This window comes from Caretta caretta, chromosome 7, assembly GCF_965140235.1.
Source record: "Caretta caretta isolate rCarCar2 chromosome 7, rCarCar1.hap1, whole genome shotgun sequence".
NCBI classification, from domain to species: domain Eukaryota; kingdom Metazoa; phylum Chordata; order Testudines; family Cheloniidae; genus Caretta; species Caretta caretta.
In genome coordinates, this window is record NC_134212.1 from 56,618,382 (window position 1) to 56,632,374 (window position 13,993).

The following is a 13,993-nucleotide window of genomic DNA, read 5'->3' on the forward strand; positions in this document are numbered from 1 at the left end:
CTCCCTGGAAGATGGAAGGGAGAGAAGGAAACCAGCCCAGGAAAATGAATGGGACAGTTTGTTATCCTATTCCTAGCAGCACACAGAGGAGGCGCTGCACTTCCTTGCTTTCTAATTTGAGCATCACTTCCAGATCTCAGTCGGCCGTTCCCATAGACCCACATTGACCTATATAAAACACATCTGATCCAAAGTACATCCTGTTCCCTTCCGATCCAATTATATCACCAGGAGTTTAGCAGTTGACTTCAGTGAGAGCAGCATCTGGCCCTAGGAAGGGAGCAAGGTACAGTGTCTAGAGCAGGGAAGTTGGGAGATCTGGGTTGTGCCATGGACTTTCTGGGTGCCCCGGTGCTAGACCATAGACAAAAGGCCACAGAAATGCAAAGTCTGTTTAAAAGGTCTGGCATCACCATGTGCTGTGGGTAGGTGTTCCCCCTTTTGGACCTTGGCACAGGAGGCTGGGAAGAGACACACCCTTTCCCAGTTTAAGCCATAGACAGAGGGAAGGTCCAGCTGTCCCCGAGTAGTGTGACTTCCCCTCAGTGCTTGGAGCCCGCTGGCTGATAATGGCCTCCTTCAGAGGTATTGCAGCTGGCTGCTTCCTCTGCTGTGGTTTTAGTTCCATTAATGGGTTGGATCAAAGTTGGAAGTGAGGAAAGGGCATTGAAGACCCAGGGAGAATCTCTCAGGGGAAAGGCTCCTCCAAGGAGTCACGTTCAAACCTTCCAGATCACTTTTGGTTTAATGCTCTCTGTGCACTTCAGGCCCCATCCAACTACCTTGGAAGCCAAGGGCCAGGTTCCCACTGACTGACAATCTCTCCCTCCCCAATCCTAAGAGAGCAGAACCCGGAAATGGCTTGCACCCACCCAGGGCCAGTTCCGGAGCAGCTAGAGATGCAGTCACAGCTGGGTACCAGGCACAGCCAGGCCATACCGCTGGAGCAGCGAGCCCTGAAGCGCACTGGAGAGCCCCTCCTTCCGGTAACCCTGCAGTGTCCCGGGGACCCTTGCTACAGAGGCTTTAGCAGCAATAAACGGGCGGGAGACGCCCCCTCTCCCCCTCCTAAAGAAGGCTGCCAGGTTCAGCTTCCACTTGATCACGGCCCAAGTTACAATCTCTGCTGCAAGCTCCGCACCTCCACAGCGCACTCCTTCCCAGGCGGACGCGATAGGCGCTGCCCCGCAAGGCAACCCCAGCACCCACAGAGCAGCTCCGCCCCGCCCCGGCACGCAGGGCAGTGGAGCGCACAACCCCCCCTCGCTGTCACTCCCGCCCCGGCACGCAGGGCAGTGGAGCGCACAACCCCCCCTCGCTGTCACTCCCGGCCCGGCAGGCAGGGCAGTAGAACGCGCACCCCCAGTCACTCCGGCCCGGGCACGCAGGGCAGTGGAGTGCACATCCTCCTCCTCCCCCCGTTGTCACTCCCACCCCAGCACCTAGGACAGTGGAACGCGCATTCCCCCCCCCGTCACTCCCACCCCGGCACACAGGGCAGTAGAACGCGCACCCCCAGTCACTCCCGCCCCGGCACGCAGGGCAGTGGAGCGCACATTCTCCTCCTCCCCCTCCCCCCGTTGTCACTCCCACCCCAGGACAGTGGAACGCGCATTTCCCCCCCCCCCGTCACTCCCGCCCCGGCACGTAGGGCAGTAGAACGCGCACCCCCAGTCACTCCCGCCCCGGCACGCAGGGCAGTGGAGCGCACATTCTCCTCCTCCCCCTCCCCCCGTTGTCGCTCCCACCCCAGGACAGTGGAACGCGCATTCCCCCCCGGCACGCAGGGCAGTAGAACGCGCTGTCACCCGCGCTCACAGCGCACCCGGGTCCACTGCGTGAAACAGCAACCGACACACACAAGGGCAACCTCGGACAAAGTCACAGGCGCTGGGCAGCGCCTAACAGGCAAACCAAAGTGCCCCGTACAGAACGCGTGTGGGCCCCAGGTAGTGTCAACCACCACACTCAGCTACTTGCTGCCCCGCACAGCCCCCAACTACACACACTGCACCAGCAAACACCCCCCCCCCATCCACTGCCCAAAGATACCCTCCCGTATTGCAGACACAACCCGCTCAGATCTGGACACACAAACAACCCGCCCCAGACACTCAAACATAACAGCCCCTGGCTACAGCCGCTTCATTTCGTCCCCCCTCTCTGCGCTGCTGTCCGATTTTCCTTTTTGCAGCGAGCTTTTATTGTTTGTCACGCGCAGTTTGTGTTCAAATCCTGTTCCACGCCCCCCCGTTGGGGTTTGTTTGTCGATATCAAATTCTTAATCTCGGGTCTGGGCGTCTGTTTATTGTCCTAGTTTCGTAGGTCCCCATTCAATCTGGTTTCGGTTTTTGGGGCGTTCATACCGGTGTTTTCCATCGGCGTTATTCCTTCGCTTCCTCTCCTTTCTCCGCTTCCCTTTCGCCCGGGCTGGGATTTCACACGGTCTTTATTGCTTTCTAATGACATTTCCCAGCTCAAATCTAACTGGTTTCGGGTCCCACTTGTAGACTTTGGTTCTTTTTCCCGGGGAACTGCGCGATCCGGTCAGCTTTGCCCCCGGTGCAGCTTCCTGGTGAAATACTCATGTTTGGAGGACTGGGGGGTGGAGGAGGAGATTTCTTTGTTAATTAATCGGGAGCCGAGGGCTGGATCAGGCGCGGAGAGTAACCGGAACGAGGAACTGCTCAGTTCAATCAGTTTCCTTTCTGGGCTCGATTATGCGCCCGCGGAAGCCGGGTTTAAACTCCCCCGCTCGCACTGTCGAGGCCAATCTCTCGCCTTTATCCCCAGCCGGGATGTGTGTGGGGCAAAGGAACAGCAGGAGCGGGACAGCTGCAGCGCAGCGCGAGTTCCCGGCCCGGCCCTGTGCAGACACCCGGCTCCGGATCCTTCAGGCTTCAGCTCTCAGGTCCTGTGCGGAGACCGGTCAGGTGAGCGGGGCCACCCGACAGTAGGGCTGGAGCCCGGCCAGCCAACCCTTGCCGGCTGCGTTGAGGAAGGCAGGGGGCTAAGGCGAGCCAGGGCCGGGGGCTGCAGCTTGCCCTGCAGATTGGAGAAGGGACCCTAGCCGGAGGCGGCCCGGCCTGGGAGCTGCAGTCGGTGGAAATACTTGGCAGCAGGGTCAGCGATCAGGGCTGGGGTCGAGCAGTCCCCAGCCAGGCGCTATTCTCTCGGGGTCGCAGGGGAAGCAGCTGCGCTGAAAATGGGGCACAGTCACTATTGGTGACAGGGGTGTTACCAGCCACGGCTTCCTCGGGCACGGTTGGTGGAGGCGCAGGAGCCCAAGCCCTGCTCTGATGGCACCCCCTCTAGTGCGCCTGCCGGGGACAGGTGAGAAGCGGATTGACAGGCGCAGAGCTAGGGGCTGAGAGCCGGGGGCTGCCTGCGCGGGTACTTCGCTTTTTCAGACCCTCGGGAAAGCATCCGCTTGCTAGAATTAGGGGAGTCCGACTGAAGGTGGTAGGGCTCTCTCCCCACAGGACCGCTTTCTGCTCTGCTAACCGCTAATTATTAAACCAGCCTGCAAGGGAAGTGTCTTCCTAAACCCAGGCCAGGCGGGTCATTCCCTGAACCACAAGGATGTGTCCTTACCCGCTTTCCCGCATCCTCCCTGGCTAATGGAACCGGCGCCGATCTCACCCGTTGTAAATGTCCAGCCCCACATCTACCCAGCTTTCGACCTCACCTTGTGGCAGTGAGCTCCACCGTGTTGCGGAGGCGCCCCGAGATGCCTCGCTTGCTTTTCACTGAACGTGGCCTGGTGCTTGTTAGGAGAGGGAGCGCAGGCGTCGGCCCCCAGCTTGCCTGGGAATCTACCGCCCTCCTGTCCCCTCCATGGGCTGTAGGAGTCCCAGATAGGGTGACCAGATGTCCCGATTTTGGGGTCTTTTTCTTACATAGGCTATTTCCCCCCACCTCCTGTCCCGATTTTTCACATTTGCTGTCCGGTCACCCGAGTCCCAGCGGTTCGGGGCATGTGCGCCACCAACAGGCCTGCGCCCGCTGGGACTAGACTCGGGGGACTTTGAAGTGTGACGGGGGAAGGGATGCTTCCCCCTGAGCGCTGCCTTCCCTGCCCATCGCCTCCCGCATGCCCCGACGGGTCCCCCTCTCCCTATCGGACGCACCGCTCCCTCTCCAGAGAGGCCTGGGCGCTCCGACAGCCTCCGAGCTAGCGAGCTGCAGCTCCAAAGAGCAGAAACCTGTAGCCGTCTCCCCGCCGCTGCCGGGACACACACCGCTGCGCAGGGCCCTTCCTGTCTATCCCTGCTGCCTTCAGCCCGGGGAAACCCTGCCAGACTCGCCTGCCTGCGGCCCGCCCTCAGGAGCAGCCTAGATTACAGGCAGCTTCACACTGAACCGAGCATCTTCTCTGGGGCGCTTCTGCCTGCCTGGCCCAGATTCCGCTGGGGCTGATCGGATAAAGGCGTCAGCAAAAGGCACCTGTAGAGATCAGCGCGGGTCTGGCCCACCTGTCTCCGCTCCCCCGAGCGCCCCTGCCCCGTTTCTGTGGCCGTGGCGGGCCCTTCCACCGCCAGCAGCCAGGTAACGCTCCCCTCGCAGATCTATCGCTTCGCCTCTCCGGTCAGCAACGCCGGCAGGCGGCTCCTGCAGCGGCTGAATAGCGCTGTCCCTTGCAACAAACAGGCTTTCTGAGCCTCCAGGGCCGGGGTATCTAACAAGGACAGCAGCCTGTGGACTAAAACTTTCCCGGACGTGCGCGAGCGACTCCCTCCCCCCATCCACCCGGCTAAATCCGAACCGGAACGAATCCAGCCTCTGTAAACGGCTCTGCCCCTTACCCTGGAAATTAAGCTTTGAGGACAGCCCTGCACGGTTCCCAGGTAACCCATCTGGTTGTTTTCAGGCAGAGTGCACCGATCCCTTATCAGCCAGAGCTGGTTTTGGAGCGTCAGCAACTTCCCGTTTAGTTCTCCCTGCTCCGGCTCGGTTTATACAGACCAGTGAGTGCCAAGGGACCGGGAACCCGTGGAAGAGCGATAGCTGCCCAGCCTGCCACGGCCGCCCTGCAAGGCGATCCGGGCCCCTAACTGTAACTCCAGCGAGTGCCACGCAGCCAATGAGCAGAACTAGCGGCCAGCGCGCTGTTTGCTCTGCCCCCTGTTTCATTAGCACCAAATCTGCGCTGTACAGAAGTGGCAGAACTCATTGCAAGAGCTCAGCGTCTAAACAACACATTTACCCCACTCTCTGCTCTCAGGCACATTCCCCACCCCCCTGCTCCCCGATCCTTCCGCGCCCCTGGCCCCACATACACCGCCCCCAACTATCTGCCCCTGGAGGGCTCCGGGCTCTCCCTTCGCTATGGGCACCAGCCCTCGCGCCCTCCGGGATAGACTAGCAATTCCGGCAGGCCTTGACCGGCCCAGACGGTTCCTTCTCTCCTAATCCCACCTCCCAAGGGGCCAGCTGTCTCTGGCTGGTGCCCTAAAGTAATCCCCACTAATTGAACAGTTTGCGCAGTTAGCCTAAGGTATCTTCATTAAGCACCGTTTGTTTGGCAATGGGTAGAAAATCGGGAGTGGGGGGAAATCACACAATCATCAAAGCTAAGCAGCGCCTAGATAGAGACAGCAGAGCTGGCTGAGCCTTAAACTGAAGCGCAAATATTGGTTAAGTGAGATGAAAACCTCCTTCTTCCCCTCTGCCCGTGCTCTCAGCCTACCTATCCTCTCCAGCAGCCCAGCGAGGTGTGTCTCCATGCCTCCCTGACGCACTGGCCAGGTGCTACCAATTGTCATTAGCGCCTTGATTACTTCCTTTCTAGCCAAAACCTCGCTATCCAGTTTCCCGACAGAGCCTTTCAAACCACCCTCCTTCCATGACCACGCTTCAAAGCTCGGGAGTCCATTTCAAAGGAGTCTAGAATCTCGGTGTAAAGGGAAATTGTTTATATCGGAGCCACAAAAGCCATTTATCATCTTGGGGTTTGTCAGAGTCACAACCCCTGCTAGAGGTCTGGGCAGACACCCAGAGCAGGCTCTTTCAGCATGATAATTACTCACTTTCTCTGGTTTGCAGCCAGTGGCATAACATACAGAACAGTCCTAAAATCAAATTTATATTGGACAGTCTGAATCCCTCCTTTCCTCTAACCTATTGTCCCCTGGCCTTAGTTTTTCTTCTACTCAAATTGTTCCCATGATGTCACCATTTCTCTGCCCTGTTCTAAATTGGCTGGCTCCTCCCTTTGCAAGAGCCCAGTTCCATTCCGCTTCAGCTGAAAAACCCTGGCCAGATAAGCACCTTCTCCCCCCTTGCACAGAGTACCCTGCTGCCTTTGGAGAGGCACACTCTGTTGCAGCTAAGCAGCTGTGGGTACTGGCTGGAACTGGGGATTCAGGACTCTGCTCCTGATTTGCTTTGTGATTTCAGGCAAGTCACTTCACCTGCTCTGGGGGCTTGGTTACCCCAGCTACCACATAGGACTAACTTCTTAAGCTTCAGTGTCCTGGGCAGCTGTGAGGTTTAATCAGTGTGTGTTTACTGTGTCCATCTTTGGATGGAATGCACTAATTAAATGGCACCTTTCTTCAGGATAGAAAAGGCAGCCAGCTAGAGAGAAATCAGTTGAACTCCTCCCACTGTAAAAGACAGTCTAGAGTCAGCTGAGTACATGCAGAGCATTATGTCTCATTACCTGCCCCCGTTTCCCCCCCCCCCCCGAGTTTTATTGTATTTAGCCAAGTGCACTAGAGGATTTGTGTGGTTTGCAGAAGGGTGTTAAAGAGAAGTCCTTTTGAGTTCTCCAGCTGCATATGGAATGACAGGCTGTGATACCTGCAGTTAAGATTGCCTGACCCTTTCCATTATAAATCTGTTTTTAGCTACTTAGAACTTTGCCAGGCTTGAATTGTTCAGGCTAAAGTTTTCCTTGCCGGGGATCTGCTTCGAGCTGAACAAGGTTCAGCCATTTCCAGGAACAAGGTGTGGATTGTTTGCCCGTATTAAAGTTTTACAGTTGAGAAACACTAGCACCTCTGTACTTTGGAGCAAGGACTTCAGGTTTGGCAGAGGCATTGCCCTGGTGTCAGGGATGTATTTTTACCATCCCTGTGAAAGCTTGTCCAAATCTGGCCAAATTATAAGCCCCTCAGAAATCTCCATTCACACATGCTCAGACTTGTAAGAGTCTGGCAGCTAAATTCTCTGAAGACTGCAGTAGTCCTGGACATGCTTCGTTCTCCAGTGTATGACTGGGCCAGGCCCACAGAATGACTGAGCATGATCTGGCCCAGCACTATAGAGGCTGAGTAGGACTCTTCCTGAAATTGCTGCTGTAGGTTGTTGGGGGACTGGGCCAGGGAAACTCTCTCCTGTGCTTTCCATGTAGTGCCCAGGTAGCCTTGAGGAGGAAGCTTAACTGAGTCAAATGCACAGAGATGGGGAAGGAGGGAGGAAGTAGAAGAAGAGTGGGAGAGCCTGGGAGGGGAAAGAGGTCTAATCACTGCGGAACCTGCCCCTATAGAACCTGAAACTAAACCAATTATTCTTGAGTCTCACAATTCCTTCACTGTTTAGTTGTGAAACTCACTGGTGAAGTGGGACCATCCCCTTTTGTGGCAGGTCCACCTAGCAGGAGAAAGCTGGTACTTTCTACCACTTATGCAGTTAGTTCAAATGGTAAGAGGTTTATGTGTGTGTGTGTGTGGGGGGGGGTAATCTTCAGATCCCATTCTGCTGATGATCCATGGGAGATGGGGGGAGCAGTATGGTTCCACATGATGCATTTTTTTTCAATTTAAGTTTAAAAAAAAAGTTAAATTACATAAACAACATTAAAAGAATGTTAGAGTTGCAAAATCAAAGATTCAAGTGTTAGAAGATGCCAGAATGATGGCTGGTTGTGCAGCCTTAATTCAGCCCCCTGGTGCGTATGCCTTGATACTGGCTAGTTGCACAATCACTATGTTTTTCCACAGGACCCCTCCAATGGGAGCTGCAGGTGCTCAGCACCACTACAACACACACCCTTAGCACCGAAGCCTAATTGCCCCCTTGTGTAGCCTCCATTCATAGTCGTACTAGGCTGTGACAACCTTGTGCTCTCCCCTGCCCATTGTGCAAGGCCCTAGGGCTGGTCTATGTGGGGAAGTTAACCGGCATAACTATACTGCTATAGCTATACTGGTAACTCCTTGTGTGGACACTCTTATTCCAGAATAAATAACTGTTCTTGTCACTATGGTTGTACCATAAATTTCTGCATGCAGATAAGCCCTTAGCTGGGCAAATCCTTAAGGATGTACTGGCTTCTAGTCGCCTGCTTTGGACTGGAGCTGTTACTGTCCATTCATGGGTTCTGCCCTGTTAAATCATCTTATTGCACTGACCTGACTGGCTGTGAGTGACATTTTCCCTTAAGCCCAGGCAGCTAATTCCAGCTATGACTCTAGTAGTTTAGTGGAGGGGGAAAGGTGCATATAATACTCTATGCACTATCTGAGGTTACTAGTAGATGCTCAGCTATTGTATGTGTTGGTTTCCACTGCTGTCAAAAACAACAGAGTGACCTAGAAATAAAAACTGTCCACTGAATGAACTAAAGGGGGCTTTGTTACCTGGGGTTATTCACCCAGGGGGGCTGATTCTGCCTCTGACACAGCTGTCAGGGAGAGCTGGGCATGCCCATTTGAGGGCTGGGTTGGCTCATGAGAGGGAGAGGGTGTGTAATGTAATCACGCCTTGGGCTGCAGAGAAATAGGGAGGGCATGATTCACTGGCATTGCACTTTCTTGCTTTACGGAGTAGCAGCAATAGTCTTGCTGACTCACAGCTCTGCAGCTACAGAGTGAGGAATCCTGGAGACCAGGGTCCATGGACCATGGCAGATGGCACCCTACATGGGGAAGGTAGTCGTACATCTACACCATGCTCTGCCACTCAAAGGATATACAATGCAATCTCTCCCATACACCACACTGTCCCTCACTCCCATAGGGTCCCCTGTGCCTCTCCACACTGCAGTGGGGAGGGACGGCAGTAATTGCACCAAAGCTAGAACTCCACTACTTCCTTTCCAACTGCACAGCACAATCCTCTCTTGGTTCTGCCATGCCGAAAATCTGTCCCTACAAACACCACACAGGGAAAGCCAGGGCCAGCAAGAGTGGGAAGGAAGGTGTTTTCCCTGAAGCATGGCGCTCCCCTGGCAATATTATACCACCACAGGAGGCTTGCTCTGCAGATGCCACTTGCAACATTAGCTGGTAGTACAGACCTTCTGTCCTCTGGGAGCAGGGCACTGCGAAGAGGGCACCAAGGGCACTGGGCATCCTGCTCTGCAGATGTGTAAAATTAGGACCAGGATTCCCCTTATCTCCTTGGGCTCCACACAATTACCCATACAGTCTTGCACCCCTGCCCAAAGGTGATGATGCCTTGGGCTTAGATTATGTCAAAGTCAGATATTTCATGAGACTAGGGATGATATAGCCCATGAGCAGTGTGCTGTGTCTACACCATCCCTTTATGCCCTGTGCATTGCAAGCTTCCCCTGCCCTCAGTAGGCATTCTGAGCAAAGCCTGCAGACTGGGGCATGTCATTAATACCTTAGCATCAATTCCTTTGGAAGTTGGTGGTGTTTTGCCATTGACTCTCACAAGCAGGCTCTTACACTCTGTGCTTCTCTCTTTGAAGGGTTTCAGACCTAACAAAACGAATGAGGGTTAAACTGAATATTGTCCCCTCGTGGATAGTCAGATCATTACTTTCATGCTCAGAAATGGCGGCATCTGTCATCATTCCCTTTTTAATCTGTTCAGAGGCCAACAAGGGCTGAGTCTCTCTCCTCTGACATTGGTTCAAACCAGAGGAATAAGAATATAGTCTCCACTGGAACCACAACTGTAACATACACATTAAAAGCACGTGTTGTTGTCAAAGAGCATCAACTCAATGGGGGCCAGAGAAATTCATCTGCTTCCAAAGAGCCCTCAGGAAATGGGCACTGTCCCCACATCTAGATAATTATAGCAGTACTTAGAGTGTCACAAGGGTACAGCAGTTTCCTGTGGATCTATTTTTAGGTACTACATATTTCCACCTTTTGAATACACATCTTCAGTGGTTTTCGTAGTCTCAAACAACATTAGCTGAAGAAGCTGGCTGAGCCTGAGGTTTGATGATGGGGCATGGAGCCTTCCTCCACTGCCACACCATGTCTGGCTGTCTTGAGCTGATGTTTGGTTAGGGACCTATGCTAAATATTTCGGGGTCTCACCCTGCTTCCGAATGGTCAGCTGTCCATGCCTATTGACATGCCCCCTTCTTAAATGCAGCGGAGAGGCCAAGGGTTAAATGGGCAATGGAGAGAACTAACCTCCCATCCTTAAGAGGCGGCTGGTGGGGCAGCATGAGGGCAGCCTGTATGGCCAATACCTGTGCTGTTAAATGAAGAAGGGCAGAGAGGAGCACCCAGTTTAGGGCCCATGCAAGAAGAGAATCTATTGGACCAGTGGGCTCCTTAACAAGTCCCTCTTACCCCCCCCATCCTTAGTGACTCTGAAAAAGTCACTTGGGGACCATGGTGGATAATTAGCTGAACATGAGCTCCCAATGTGACACTGTGGCCAAAAGGGCAAATGTGATCCTGCGATGCATCAACAGGGGAATCTGGAGCAGGAGCAGAGAGATTATTTTACATTTATATTTGGCACTGGTGCAACCACTGCAGGAATACTGTGTCCAGTTCTGGTGTCCACAATTTAAGAACAATATTTATAAATTGGAGAGGGCTTAGAGAAGAGCCTCAAGAATGATTAAACGATTAGAAAACCTTCCTGATAGTGACTGACTCAAGGAGCTCAACCTATTTAGCTTAACAAAGAGGAGGTTAGAGGGGTGACTTGATTGCAGTCTGTTAAATATTTGTTCTCCATGTAGGTACTTCTAACGATCTCTTCAGTCTAGCAGAGGAAGGGCTAACGCGATCCAATGGCTGGAAGTTGAAGCTAGACAAATTCAGAGAGGAAATATGGTGTAAATTTTGAACAGGGAGAGTAATTAACCATGGGAACAATTTACTAAGGGTTGTGGTGGAGTCTCCATTACTAAAAATTTTAAAATCAGGGCTGGATTTTTTTCTAAAAGAGATGCTCTAGGGATTATTCTGGGGAAGTTCTCTGGCCTGGTTTATACAGGAGGGCAGACTAGATGATCACAGTGGTCCCTTCTGACCTTGAAGTCTACAAATCCAGTAGAAGGGATTGGATCTAGATGGCCACTGAGTAGAGAATGGGGAAAGAGTATTCACTTTTAAGGGACATGGCAATGTTCAAGAGAGGCCAAGATGTCATATCCATCATGTATGTATGTGCCTGTTAAATCGAAGTAAAATTGAATGGAGTGTCCTGGAAAGTCATTACTTTCATCTGCGGCTTCCACTTACTGTAGGAGCCTCAGTTTGTAATCTTGGCAGATTGGCTCCCCTCCCCTCTTGTGTCTGCTCTTCCCTCAAGCCAGGGCCTGACAGTTCTATTCTACCCTGCCTTTTATTTTGAGCCAGAAAGGTTAGTTCCGTTTATAGGATGATTAAGAGGCATATTGCAAAGCCTTCTCTATTACAATGAACCAGGGCCTCGTTTATATTTAACTAGATCCCTAGGGTGATTTCCTTTCTCTTCCTTTAAATCTCTCCTCAAAATTCACTTTTTTCACCTATAATCTCCACTCATCTTATACAGAAGCCAGTACCCAAGTGCTTTTCAGAAATGCAATAAATGATGTGACTAACATTTCTCCCCCCATGTGGCTCCCCCCGGCTCCTTTGTCCATTTTCTTTCTTCTTTGGCATTCTTCCTGATTTGTTGACTTTTTATTTGTAGTCTCTGGGGCCTTGTCTAGATGTAAAATTGCACCAGGTTTGCTAAATGGTGTGATTGAAAATTGCTTTAGTTAAGCAAGCATAAGAAACATAAAGTGAACACTTTTAAATCTATTCAACCCAGACTTATATCAATTTAGCCTAAGTCAGTTAGGAACAGGTTTAAACTACATTACAATAAGCTACTCAAATGGAAACAAGAGTCTACCCGTCAGTTTAAAACAGACTTTAAGTTAAACCAGTGCAAGTTGTGTGTAGACAAGGAGTAGTTTTTTGGCTCCTCTTACACCTAGAGGTGGTTGGGGCTGTAAGGCCGGGCTGGTGAGAGAAGAGTTGAGTCTAATAGGATGCTGCCTGCTCTTGAAGCCCTACACAGTTACCACAGCTGGCTGCGTTAGGAAGGGAAGGCAGGTGAGTTTCGTGTGTGCCTGGATTACGTGCACCAGGAATGAGGTGCCCTGGAGTCCTGGGACTCAGAGGTGCAGGCCGGAAGCCTGGAGCAGGTAGCACCAGGGTAATGTGAAAGAGTTGCATCCCAAGCCACTGAGCTTCAGGGAAGTTGCTGTCCTGGGGACCGAGGCTTGTGCCGGAGTCCCAGGGCTGCATTGTGATGGTTTGCCTGCCTTTGCATTTCACAGACACAGAGAAGTCCCAGCAGAACCAGACCGATGACTCCAACCCCGAGGACGGCTCCCTGAAGAAGAAGCAGCGGAGGCAGCGGACTCACTTTACCAGCCAGCAGCTCCAGGAATTGGAAGCCACCTTCCAGAGGAACCGCTACCCAGACATGAGCACCAGGGAGGAGATAGCAGTCTGGACCAACCTGACTGAGGCACGAGTCCGGGTACGGCCACCAGTCTTCCACTCCACAGTCTCTGAATACGGCCACAGCCTGGGGGAAAGGGGGGCCCGAGACCAGCTCTGCAGCAAGCCACCAAACCAACCCAGACCCTGCCTTTAACAGAGAGCCAAGGGCATTAGAGGCATCTCCAGCACACCAATTCCACCCAGCTCTGCTCTCAGGGCCCAACAGGCCCCCGCTGCAGACACCTTGCAGGCTGCCATCTTGGATTCAGCGCAAGTTCACAAGAACGATTATTCTGGCAGGCGTTTGAGGGGGAAATCACACTTGATTTCCTTGGGAATGATTAGTTTGATGGCAGGCTCCTCCCGAGGCAGAGAACTGCCCACCTTCCTCCAGTTCCATATACTAACAGACATCTCTCCTGTGCTCTGACCCCCAGGGAAGATAAGTCTCCCTGGGCTGCTCAGGGTCAGAGGGCCCTTGGGAAGAAATCTCACCCAATACAGAGGAGAAGCCATTACTCAGCTCTGCCCATGCTCTGTGAGTGAGAGTGTGTGAGTGTGAGACACACACAGTGTTGCCAGTTCTCCTGAATGTACTGGGTATGGGGATTTTGGATGCCGGTGCAGGAACTCTCATCCCCACATCTACCCGTCCCACGTCCAGCATGTCTGTCCTCCCAACCTCCAAATTAATCCTGTCTAGTTCCCCCTCAGTTCTCCTTCCCAGCCTCATCTCTGCTCCTCCTGCGGTTCTTCACCTCTCTCTCTGCTGCAGCCCCCTCTCCTTTCCCAGGCTGGATGTTTCAGGGAGGGGAGGAGGTTGGGAGATGGGGGAGTGGAGCCGTCCTGAGCTGCTGGTCAATTTCTGCTCCCTGCTCCCCTCCTGTAAGAATGTGTCAGCTCTGCCTGCTTGCTCCAACAGCTCTGATTGGCTGCTCTTGCCCAGGAGGCGGGGCAATGGGAATGTAGCCAATCAGTGGGGGTTTTCCAGGGGTTGACATGTGCGCCTCTCAGTGACATGGCTGTAATTGTAGTTGTAGAAGGCCGGGTCTACACCTAAAAATTAGTACAACCTAGCCCCTGGTGTAGACACAGCTAGTCTGTTGGACAAACTTTTCCATCTACCTACCTACTGCCTCTTGGAGTGGCGGATTAACTACATTGACAGGAAAACCCCTTCTGTCACTGTAGGAAGCGTCTACATGACTGCATGGTACCTGAAATTTCATTTGTGGGTCTGCACCCCCTTTTGACCAGATGCACGTTAAGCCCTGCCTGGGAGACAGGACGCCTGGGCTCTATAACTTGCTCCGTTATTGACCTGTTGTGCAACCATG

General features: G+C 53.0%; 1 protein-coding gene across 1 annotated transcript in view; it reads left to right on the forward strand.

Annotated features, from left to right (window-relative positions):
- Positions 1-13,993, forward strand: part of PITX3 (paired like homeodomain 3) — a 41,155-nt gene that overhangs the window by 22,368 nt on the left and 4,794 nt on the right. Inside the window, exon 3 of the mRNA XM_048858969.2 lies at positions 12,488-12,693. Within this exon, the coding sequence (XP_048714926.1) occupies positions 12,488-12,693 (206 nt within the window). The remainder of the gene's footprint in view (positions 1-12,487; positions 12,694-13,993) is intronic.